The 13,107-nt window shown below is 35.1% G+C and overlaps 1 protein-coding gene across 1 annotated transcript in view; it reads right to left on the bottom strand.

Moving 5' to 3' along the window:
• Positions 1 to 13,107, bottom strand: part of LOC150102982 (aconitate hydratase, mitochondrial-like) — a 451,613-nt gene that overhangs the window by 54,393 nt on the left and 384,113 nt on the right. The window contains exon 18 of the mRNA XM_090398314.1: positions 7,847 to 7,944. Within this exon, the coding sequence (XP_090254440.1) occupies positions 7,847 to 7,944 (98 nt within the window). The remainder of the gene's footprint in view (positions 1 to 7,846; positions 7,945 to 13,107) is intronic.

Genomic DNA, 13,107 nt, shown 5'->3' with positions numbered 1-13,107 from the left:
TCACTCCATAAAGAAGTTGGCCAAGGGTAAGGAAAGTGGTGAACCCATGGCTGTCCCCTCTATCTGTTTGTAGAATTTTTCCTGCCAAACGAAATAGCCTGAGTTCACTGTAAACTGAAATAGGGCTGAGATATCGGGAGAAAATTTAGCTTGGATTAGCTCTAAGGTTTCTTTGAGGGGGATATTCGTGAATAAGGAGGAGACGTCAAAACTGACCATTATGTTGGAGTGTAAGGTTTTCTATACTGGCTTTGAAGTGGGCTGAGTTTTTTTTTATGTGTGATGGTGTGTTGCCAGTATAGTGTGAGAGCGTTTTGGCTAAATGCTTGGCTAGTTTGTAAGTGGGGGAAATCAATGCCATCCACTATGGGACGTAATGGCACATTTTCTTTATGTATTTTTGGGAGCCCATATATGCAGGGGGGATCTATAGTTATATGGTTTTAGTCTGTTGGTAATCTCCACAGGCCAAGAAGTGACCTTCTTAAGGAGCCTATAAAGTTTTCTAATTTGAGAGTTGGTGGGATTGTATTCAATATGGAGGTAAGTGGCTCGATCTAATAGTAAAGCCTTAAGCTTACCTGTGTAGTAATAAAGATTGAGTACCACAGTGGCGTTCCCCTTATCCGCTTTGGTGATAACTATTTCTTTGTTTTTCTTCAATTCTTGTAGTGACTTGTATTCATTAATGGATATGTTGGTTTTTGGAGGTTTTGTTTTTGTGAGAACACAGGCTACATCCAATCTAATATCATTGCCGATGTGGTTTGGAAGCTGGCGAATCCCGCGTTCAATTTGGATCATTAATTCCTTGGCCGGTAATTTCCTAGGAGTAATGGTGAAGTTGTGACCACGTGACAGAGCATTGAGTGCTTCAGGCTTCAAGATAACTGAAGAAAGGTTAACTACAGTGTTGGTTTGTAGTTTAGGTTTGGACACCGAGTTCTTTATTAATTTGTCAAAATTGTTGATATGTCGACTCCGTATTCATTCGAATTGGCGGCTAATAAAGAATTCGAACGAATACGGAGTGGATGTAGCCTGTGTTCTCACAAAATCAAAACCTCCAAAAACCAACATATCCATTAATGAATACAAGTCACTACAAGAATTGAAGAAAAACAAAGAAATAGTTATCACCAAAGCGGATATGGGGAATGCCACTGTGGTACTCAATCTTTATTACTACACAGGTAAGCTTAAGGCTTTACTATTAGATCGAGCCACTTACCTCCCTACTGAATACAATCCCACCAACTCTCAAATTAGAAAACTTTATAGGCTCCTTAAGAAGGTCGCTTCTTGGCCTGTGGAGATTACCAACAGACTAAAACCATATAACTAAAGATCTTCCCCGCATATATGGGCTCCCAAAAATACATAAAGAAAATGTGCCATTACGTCCCATAGTGTATGGCATTGATTTCCCCCACTTACAAACTAGCCAAGCATTTAGCCAAAGCACTCTCACACTATACTGGCAACACACCATCACACACAAAAAACTCAGCCCACTTCAAAGCCAGTATAGAAAACCTTACACTCCAACATAATGACACAATGGTCAGTTTTGACGTCTCCTCCTTATTCACGAATGTACCCCTCAAAGAAACCCTAGAGCTAATCCAAGCTAAATTTCTTCCTGATATCTCAGCCCTATTTCAGTTTACAATGAACTCAGGCTATTTCGTTTGGCAGGAAAAATTCTACAAACAAATAGAGAGGACAGCCATGGGTTCACCACTCTCCCCACCCTTGGCCAACTTCTTTATGGAGACTTTTGAAGAGAAAGCCTTAAACTCAGCCCCACAAAAACCTACCATATGGCTTCACTACGTTGATGATGTGTTCGCTATTTGGCCACATGGCCCGGATTCATTCCTCTCCTTCCTAACACACTTAAACAACCACACTTAAACAACCCTAGAATCAAGTTCACCCTGGAAAAAGAGAAAACAATAACCTCCCCTTCCTAGACACACACTAGTCACCTGCCAACCTGATGGAACCTTGGTTATCTCAGTTTATAGAAAACCCACCCATACAGGCAGATACATTCACCAACAATCCCATCACCCCCCCCCCCCCTTCACAACCATATGGAGTTATTAAGACACTATTCAACAGGGCAAAAATAATCTGTTCAAATGATCAAGCCCTAACCACTGAACTAAATCACATCCGTGATACTTTCTCAGCCAATGACTACCTCCCCCCCCAAAAAAAAAGAATCCAAAAAATACTTAAACCAGTTATCCACAACCCCTCTCCCCCTTCACAAAAAAAGATTACTCTAAATCCATCACCATTCCCTACATCCGAGGCACCTCAGAAAAAATCAACAAAATCTTAAAAAAACATGACTTGCCACTTGTTACAGACCATATAGAAAATTGGCATTCCTTATCCGCACCACTAAAGACCAACCACTTCCCCTAGACCTACCTGGTGTATACCAGGTCCCTTGCAGCTGTAAATTGTCCTACTTTGGCCAAACAGGCAGGGCAGCAAATATCAGAATCTCAGAACATAAGGATTACATCTGATTTCATCAGTACAGCCACTCTGGGCTTGCAGACCATGCTCTGGATACTTGCCACAGAATAAGATGGAAGAAAGCCACAGTAATACACCACAGCAAGGAATCAGCCTCAGCCCTTAGGAACATGCCAAACCTCAACAAATTTGGATGCATGAGACTGCCCCATTCATGTCAGAATACATAAAGTACATTAAGAAGAAAAGGAAGCACAGATCAGGATTAGCCTCCCAAACAACAAATAAACCTCACCCAAGGTTTAATTCTACACCAAGAATTAACAAAAGTAGACCTGTGATATGATATGCATAATGCCAGCAATAACTAGCTGTGTTCAATCACATGCATAACGAATGCTTTTTTTTAAATCCTTTTATATATACTAGACCAGTGTTTCCGAAATTTTTCCTGCGACGGAACACTTTACAAATTCCTGAAATTTTTACGGAACACCTTGGTTAGAGTCAAAGCATTTGACTCTAACCAAGTCAAAGTCACTTGTTGGATGTTATTGTTACTTTAATAAAACTTGTTCTCATTAATAAACATGTGGTCTCTAATTTGGTATCTGTCAGGACTCCAATAATGTCAAAACTTATATTGCAGTCTTGCAAGGCATTTATGTATCCACCCATCTAGAACTTGATATTCTTCTGGGTCTTTTTCCTGCCATCCTGTCAAGGAATGCTTTTTTTTTGCAATGCTTTCCTCTCCCATTGTTTTAAGTGATGACTACAATCTGAGATAAGCACTGCTCACACATTCCTGAATGCTAACAGTGGCAAGTTCTCTTTGAATATCCTTGTTTTTAACATGATATTGCCAATAATGCCATCTGTTCACTCTCTTAATTTTTCTCTGAACTCCCATATCAGTGGTCTCCAGTCTGTGACAAGTGACTGATTTCTAACCAAGTTCAAATTAGTTTGAACACTATCACATATGTAGCAAGTTTAGCATTTTGACTTATATCTCTCTTATTCCAAATAAATTTATTCATTCGACTTCTTAGCATATCAGCTTTGCTAATTCTATTGTCTACTACCATATTTAATTTGCTATCTTCACTATAATCAAGCCTAAAATACCGAAATGTTTTCTTGTTCTATAGGTTCTTCATTCAGGATGCAGCATCCTGAATGAAGCATTCCAGACATCCAGAATATCTTGATCTTCAGTTTTCCTGTCACTTATCTCTGATTCCTTTTAAAACACTCTTTCTTCCATTTCTAAGTTTTTTTCAATTGCCTCCAGAATATTTTGACACCATCTTTACATTTATTTTCCATGTTGTTGTTAAAATTTTTTCCATGGCTTGTTTATTACACAATATTTTGCTTTCTTACATTTTTCTCTGTATCCTCTAAGAGCACATGGTGACTTATGCACTAGGAACTTTAGATATGGTTTCTTCTTTTATCTGACTGAACTTTTAACTTCCTGAGTTCATCATGAAGTTCTGAATTTTTTATTCTTGCAGAAAAGCTCACTAACACTGACTCTCCAGCTGAATCAATCAATGTTTTCTTCAGGATCTGCCAATGATTCCGTAAGGATTGGTTCTTGTTTTCAAACTCTTTCATTTTTTTCTTGAATAATATTTATGTATTTGAATCTACAGTTGACCTATGAAAGCCTTGCTCAAGTTTTAATCTTTTTTTAAACACTTTTCGTTTCAACATGATATTCTATTTTATCCTGCGCTCAAAACTAAATGGTGATCACTTCGTGTTTTTTTCAAATTCTCTATATATTTTTGTGTTCTGAGCTAGCATGAAGACATCACAATCAACAATAACACTTTTCTTTAGACAGTCAATGAGACTTTCTTATTTCTTTAGCTTTCTCTTCATGTGTATCTGTGCACATCTTTATATTGGAATATGGTGTTACCAATGACTTCTCCAAGTCCTGAGTAGAAATCCAACAGGTACTTACCATTATTATTAGCTTTGCCCTTTTCTTCAAATTTTCCCCAAAATACTTCTATATGGCTTGTATTTCTGGAATTTCATATTGAAAAGAAAAACATGCAAGGAAGTTTTAAAGTGAATAAAAGTTGAGCAGCTCTCAGATGTGAACCGTAGACTAAAATCATCATCATCACGAACGATGGACTCGCTGCCCGTTGGTATCTGATGCCGCCTTCACTATCTTCTTCCATCTTTCTCTGGAAGAAGATAGTGAAGTCCAGTGCACAGTGGCGCAGTTTCTCTATTATACCCATTCTATACCAGTCCTTTACGTCTATCCATTCTCTGTAGTCTACCTCTTCTGCTTACCCCATCAGTAATACCAAACATGAATGTCTTTATCCTCTGGTCTTCACTCATTCTGCATATGTATCTATCTTCCGATAGAGCTCTTCATTTGTAATTTTATGTACCGATCCCATTCTTACAATCTCCCTGTAACAGGTTCTTTCAACTGCCAAAATTCTTTTTCTTGATTCCTTATTTCAGATCCATACAGTACACCGCTAAAGATGCATGTTTCCAGCACTCTTAGTTTTGTTTGCAGGCTGATCACTTTTCCAGATATTATCCATGGCCTTCAGATATGTTCTTCCATTTGCGATCCTGATCTTTATTTCTTTTTTTACAGTCCAAATTATATGTCATTTTCCTTTCCAAATTATGTGAATTGTTCTACATTTTTTATATCAATTCCATCCACTTGTATCTTTTGTTCCACCAAATACCATTGTCTTTATTTTTTCAAGTTCATAACAAGTCCAAATCTCTTTTCTTCCTCATTTAATAGTTTTCAATGTATTTTGTAGTTCTCTTTCATCTTCTTCAATAATAACAATGTCAGATGCAAATCTCAGATTATTAATTCTCATTCCATGTACTCATATTCCTTTTGCATCTGCCTTCATTTTATCTATTTTTCTTTCTAAATGTGCAATGAAAATGCTTTGGTGATATTGGGTATAGTCCGACCACAGAAGTGAGAGGTCATTGGCAGACTCTCGCAGTTAGAATTGAAAGAAGTACAGAAAGATGGCTTAATGTTAAATTTAATGTACATCCTTGTCTGACAAGGATGTACATTATCCTCTCTGTTATTCATTATCTATATGGATCACATTATGAAGGAAAGTGGTATTAAACCTGATATCAAAATTGGACATGTTAATGTTAGCTCTTTGCCTTATATGGACAATGTTATACTTCTAAATAAATGTGCTATGAATCTGCAAGATTCCCTGACTAAATTGAATAACTGTTGCAATAGATATGGTATGAAGGTCAGCAATAACAAGACAAAGACAATGAAAATAGGCAGAAGCATTGAAAATATCAACTGCATTGTGAATGGAGAACCTATAGAACAAGTAAAACATTTCAGCTACTTAGGCACAATTTTTAGTGAAGATAGTAAATTAAATATGGAAATAGACAACAGAATCAACAAAGCTGGTATGGCAGGAAGTTAACGAAATAAATTTATATGGAATAAGAAAGAATTAGTCAAAACACTAAATTATCTGTATACAAGACAGTGTTCAAACCTATTTTAACTTATAGATCTGAGAGCCGGGTTAGGAATAAAACATTTGACCAAAGACTGGCGATCACAGATATGAGAGTCCTGAGAAAGATTAGGGGAGTGAACAGATGGCATCAATGGCAATATCACATTAAAAATGAGGATATTAGGAAAGAACTTGACTGTTAAATTATTTAAGGAATTTACGACGTATATTGGAATATTAATTAAAAGAAACTTTAATAAATACTTCCTATATTTTGGCAATGTCACATTGCCATCTTCAATGGGAACATACAACTATGACACGTGCATGCAGGCACTACAAAAAGCAAATGAGGCAGAAGAGAGAAACTACTGTTGTTCCTAGAGTCCTAATGGTGCCCCCAAGCGGGCTATATTGGGTTGTCTTGGGCTGATGTTCGCATGATGCAAGCTTTACAAATTTGGGTCAGTCTCATGCATGATGTGTTACCAATATATAAGCTTTTTACAAGAATTAGGGAAGAACTTGGCATTGTTAGCATCCAGGAATATGTTAACAGAGCTAATCTCAGGTGGTATGGTCACTTAAACAAAATGGGAGAGGAAAGATTAGCAACACAAGTGTTCTCTGCCAGGTTGGCAGGAAAAAGATCCAGAGGAAGACCACAATATAGGTGGATTGATACAGTAAAAGTGCCTTAAAAGATTTTGACGATGTCTAGTATTCATTTCCATCTCTGCTGTTTAGATCTCTAGCAAGGATCAATTATTCATTCTTGTGTCAGTTGTGTTCCCACTTGAAATATTCCCCTGTTCCTTAATACAATCTTGGGTTGGAATACAGGCACAAATAAGTATCATTGTCCAATTCTCTATTGTTTTTTCCCACATTACTCTTTTTGATGCTGCCTGCCAGTCAAGAAAATTATCCTTATATTTAGTGTTGGATACTATACCAACTTCTTCTCTTTCCTGAATATTATTGACTGAATATATCATCTCATATTTGTTATTTAGAAGAATCTCGGTCTTCTGTCTTCTATGTTTGTTTTAATAACACCTATTATGTTGACCTAGTACTCATCCAATTCTTCTACTAATTCCATTTCTTTTCTGTTCATTTTTCATTATATTGACAGTGTCATCCTTGAGCTCTGCTGATGTTGATTTGGAGTTTGTTTCAGCAGCTGACTTAGTTTACTGAATCAAATTTGTTTATTAAATCAATAAGTACTAATATACAGAGCTATACGGAGACAACATACAATGTTAATGGTGCATGTTTGCATAATGTTAGTAGGACATTCTGAGATAGAGTAGTTTTTTAATTATTTAGGTGAATCATCACTATAAATTGAGCCAGTGTAGCTCAGTCAGTTTCAATGATGCCCTTTTGTTGGAAAGATACACGGCTTTGAATCCTGTGTAGAATGCAAAGAACTTTCTCAAGTTTTTCAACTGAAGATGAGTTGGCCAGTCTTCTACAAAGGTAGCAGGGTTTTCCTCCCAGAAATTCTGCTTTTCCATCCTGCAAGCAGACAAACCATCTGTGAGAACACATGCAATTGATAGACATAATACACTATGCAGAAAGGATTAATTGCCCTATCAGAGCATTAATTAGATTTAAAAAATTAGACAAAAGTTAATTAAGCAAATACTTTAATTGACCGTGACAGGCCATTGAGCCTAACATGCAATGGAAGAACAGAATGGAATCATTGTAAATCCAACTACAATACAATACTGAAAGGAAAAAATTATATTTTAAAAAAAGCCTATAAGGAAAGGTATTCAAAATCATCGTAGAACACTGACATAACTTACCCAATGAACATGTTGTTGGATATATTATCCAGATGACCTCTATATTTCAGCCATGGACCAGCAGCACTAATATGATCAGTTGTACACTTTCCTTTCACCTATAAATGATGCTCAAATTATAAACATATTAAGTAGTTCAATGGTATTAAATTTCAGAAAATTAAAGGGTGAAGAGTGCATATCTGATATTCACATTCATAACTAATAAAATATTTATTGATTGATTACATATACATGAGTAAAGGTTCAGTGAAAGTGAAATTTTGCTCACATATGTACAAGTATCATCTTTGTGCTCAATGAAGATGTTGCAGTAACAATGAATTTGTATTACATTTAGGACATATAATATAGCAACATAAAATAATACTAATATGTGTAACATCAATAACAGACCAAAAATGAGCATACATCAATGAGATAATGGATAAGAGTGGGTTCTAAAATACATTTGAGATATAATCATCAAAATAAGCACCTTGAGTTTAAAATTACATGACTTAAATTAGAATTACCAAAAACAATTTGGGGGGGGGGGTGAGAACTGAAAAAGTGAGAAGGAATATTAAACAGAATTAGTTCAAAGAAATTGGATAAATCAATGTGGTTTTGTAGTAACATGAGTGATAAAGGCTGTAGCGAGCGATGTATGAAATCTGTTTGTAGTGAATATTTCATAGGACATCTTACTCATTCCAAGAAATCTCTTTTGAACTCAGTAAAATTTTATCAGAATTGCTTAGTTCATTAGTGTTATTTCTGTACCAATAGTTCAGTATCAGAAAAAAATACTCAAAAATGTCCAACATTCATTTTATATTTGAACACAGTCTTTTCAACTTCCTCAGCAATTACATCTGAAATTAAATTATATTTATTTAGGAGACAGTTATAGGTCCCTTACCTTTGATATGGTTCACTGTTCCTATTCCATCACTAATCCTATAGTTCTCTTGTGAAATATATATATATGTGTGTGTGTGTGTGTGTGACATTCAGTCACTATTTTCATTGGATGAAAACAGCAGCTGACTTTGACTTTCCTGTTTGAAAGATGGCAGACACAACTAATATCATAGTATGGTAGACACAAAATAGTGAAACCAGTATAATGATATGATGTGCTATGACAAACAGAGGCAGATCAAGCAGGTGTCAGACCTGGTCGACACCAGGAACCCTGAGTTCAGAAAAAAGAAAAAGGACTGGAGCAGACTGGCATTAAAATTGGTTAATAAAAGAGGCCTTATCCAACATCTGAACTTCAAATTCAAAAATGATAATAATAAAACTGTAGTGAAAGCTACAGTTTATTATTATTTTAGGCCCCAGAGCCAGCTTAATCCATCACTGATAACAAACTACAGAAAACACCTGGATCTTCATGATAAACTGAATTATCTTGCAATTAAATCACAAAATACAACTATTAGGAGCAATGCTGTAGGAAGTCTAACATAAAATTATTTGCACAGAAAAGAGAACACATGGTTTGATAAAGGGTAGAGAGAAAGAGAGAGGGGAGGTCTTTAAGAAATGTGGAGAAGTAACTGAGGCTTCTGACCTAATCTCCAATTCTTGCCTTCTCATGGTAAGCCTTATGACCTATCAATAGGTATCTACCCTGATAATAAATGAATGAGGATGGGCTGGCAGTTTCAGACTTAGCTGACCACATGGTATTCTGTACTGGCTAAAACCATAATCATAATTATCATACAACATGATGAAATGTCATGTTATCTGGGATGTCACCAAGTTAAATAAGACACAAATGGTGTTTTCAGGACACCAGGGTAACCAATGAAAAGTCAAACTACTGGGGAAAAAAACCCAAGCTCATCATCAGCAGGACTGAAAACAGCCGCCATCAGCCAAAGAAGTATTAATGAAAAAGAGGTGGAACTGAATAAGAATTAGAGAGGAGACCGTGTTATTGTGTTGTTATTAGAAAGATGAGAAAGACAAACAGGTGAGGTTCTGTTTAATAAAAATTATAAGATGTTAGTTGTATTCAGTGAATGAAAGGAATAGATATAACATTCAACATAAGAATAAGCATATTGAATGGCAGACAATTTCAAGTAGAGTGATGGAATTTGAAATGAGAACTATACTTGATAATATAAGCACGTAAACACAAGAAAGATATTTAATTAACCAACTATTTCGGTCTGGAAATAGCAAACCATCTTCAGTGGCACTACAAGAACAGTTTAAAAAAAAAAATACAAGGTAGAATACTAACAATAGATCATTTAAAAATAGAACAAGCCGCATGATGTTATATCACTAAGTATTAAAGGGAATATTTTTAAGCAGAGACATGATTGAAATAAAGATATTAATTAATAACATTAAATAACAAAATTAATATGAATTAATGAGTTATCCTGATTAGACTTTACCAGATTTTTGATACAGATATACAATCATTCCGATTTAGGTTAGGAGGATGGAGTAAGGCCTCTACGCTTTCTTTGAATAAACGTTCAAATTTATAACGAGATCTAAGTAAGAGGCGAGTTTTTGAACAAAGGATGTTGTGGTTAGTTTCAATCCCGTGCTGAGCCAATCCAGATTTTTTAGGTTTGTTGTGATGAATGGAGGATTGATGTTCTTGGATTCTTTTTTCAAGAGAACGTCCAGTTTGTCCAAAATAGGAGAGATCACAGTTGCAGGGAATTTGATAAACTCCAGGAAGAGACATAGTTGAGCGTTTGTCTTTAGGAGAAGGAAAATGGAAAGATAATTTGTTAATAGGTGAATACGTAGCTATTAACTCATATTTCTTCAGAATTCTTGCGATAGGTTCTGAAATCCCAGAGATGTATGGAATCGGAACTCGACGTATTGAATCTTTGTTGTTTTGTGGTGGATTATAAGAATTGAGAAGATGTTGAGCACCCTTTTTGGAAAAGCCATTGAGTTTCATGTGTTGTTGGATACTAGAAAATTCTTTCTGTAGAAAATTAGAAGTAGAACAATTAGTTTTGGCTCTTCTGATTAGACATTTTATGATTCCTGTTTTTTGACAAGGGTGATGGGCTGATTCTTTAAGAATATAACGACCTGTGAATGTTGGTTTCCTGTAAACTGTAGTTGTAAGAGTATTTGAAGGTGACCAGATGAGGAGAATGTCTATAAAAGATCACTGGTTGTTTTCTTCCATTTCCATAGTAAACTTTATACAATGATGTAATGAATTGATACTGTTTAAAAAAAGAAGGTAAGGAGTCTATTATCTTCCCATTTTCCTTCTCCTAAAGACAAACGCTCAACTATGTCTCTTCCTGGAGTTTATCAAATTCCCTGCAACTGTGATCTCTCCTATTTTGGACAAACTGGACGTTCTCTTGAAAAAAGAATCCAAGAACATCAATCCTCCATTCATCACAACAAACCTAAAAAATCTGGATTGGCTCAGCACGGGATTGAAACTAACCACAACATCCTTTGGTCAAAAACTTGCCTCTTACATAGATCCCGTTATAAATTTGAACGTTTATTCAAAGAAAGCGTAGAGGCCTTACTCCACGTTCTAACCTGAATTGGAATGACTGTATATCTATATCAAAAATCTGGAAAGTCTAATCAGGATAACTCATTAATTCATATTAATTTTATGTTATTTAATATTACTAATTAATATCTTTATTTCAATCATGTCTCTGCTTAATAATATTCCCTTTAATAGTGATATAACATCATGCGGCTTGTTCTATTTTTAAATGATCTATTGTTAGTATGCCACCTTGTAATTTTTAAAACTGTTCTTGTAGTGCCACTGAAGATGGTCTGCTATTTCCAGACTGAAATACTTGGTTAATTAAATATCTTTCTTGTGTTTACGTGCTTATGTTATTCAGTCTTTATGTCACAAGTATCCTTAAAACATCAGAGTACTTGATAAATGAAGAGTACTTTCCTGTGAATGCTACAAGTAATTTAGAAAGGTGTTCAGCAAATTTATAGCAAGGAAAGCCAAAGCAGTCTACCCTATGACGAAATGAAATATTTGCTTTGTGGAATTTTGGAAGGAGAATGCCTATGACAGATTTAAGTTTCTTCTTGGTTTCTTCATCCCAGGAAGACATTATCGATATGTGTGATTTATTTACTGGGTACTGTAGGCTCATTGGTAAGGGGATGATATGTGAAATAATCATAGCAATAAAGTTAACTTTCTGTAGTATTCATTTTGATCTTGAACTACTACATAAAGATTTCCCATTATCTGCCCTAATAATAATAAAATCAGTGTTCCTCTGTAGAGATAGTAAGGCCTTCATTTCTGAGTAAGACAAACTCAAAGTTAAGAACTTGGACTTGAAAAAAAATTTGCACTATTTGAAAACAAAGGCAGTTAGTTACATCTGAAAAACATCACGTAGAACTTTGTCAATTGCCAACAAAATTCCAGTACTGGAATAACTTTTGGTTCTACTGCAAAATTCAGACCTTTAGAAAGTGAATTTAATTCTTCAGCAGAAAGAGGCTGAAATGTTAATAACTGTCTTATGAGGATCTCCAGGAAATGAAAAAGAAGGCTGATGACAACTAATAAGGTGACTGAATTTCTGTATAAGCAATATATATACAGATAATTCTATAATCTGTAAGCAATAAAATAAGCAATAATCTACTAGCCTGTGTATAAATTTTATGAACTTTTAAAAAAAAATTTTGATTCGACATTACTAGATTCGTGAACAACTATGATTCACTTCCTCAAGAGAAAATAGTGAATTATATAAACAATAAACTACAAGCAGATGACGAAAACCTTATTAAAGATATGAATGTAAACTAGCAATGAAAATCATGCATATTCTATGTTGCATCCTGATGATTAGTGATACAAAGCAAGCTCTCAAGGTCTGTTTGCATCAGATTCTTTATGAAAGAAGACCACACTTGATGTAATATCATGGCTATTTTTTTTATTGAACTGATGTGTGTTTTTTAATATTTTGGACAAGAACTATTTTTGGAAGAACTCTATGAGACAGAATGTACAAGATTTCCAGCCATACAGAAAAAAAGAAATCAAAAATTAGAATACTTCAGTTCCATTCTACCAAAGAATGACTATAATAAAACATTAGTTAATAATATCTTGAAACAACTTTCTAAGCTACCAAACAAACATGAAAAACAAGATTACAGAGGATTAGAAATCAAACACCATAGGAGTTGTACTTCTCCCCTACATTCAGTCAGTCACAGACAAGAGATCAAAAATATTGCATCAGCAAGGG

Source organism: Typopeltis vanoorti, chromosome 9 (assembly GCF_054136105.1).
Source record: "Typopeltis vanoorti isolate ZY-2024b chromosome 9, IOZ_Tvanoo_1.0, whole genome shotgun sequence".
Classification (NCBI taxonomy): domain Eukaryota; kingdom Metazoa; phylum Arthropoda; class Arachnida; order Uropygi; family Thelyphonidae; genus Typopeltis; species Typopeltis vanoorti.
The sequence above is the reverse complement of the archived record's forward strand: the minus strand, read 5'-3'. Positions and strand labels throughout refer to the sequence as shown.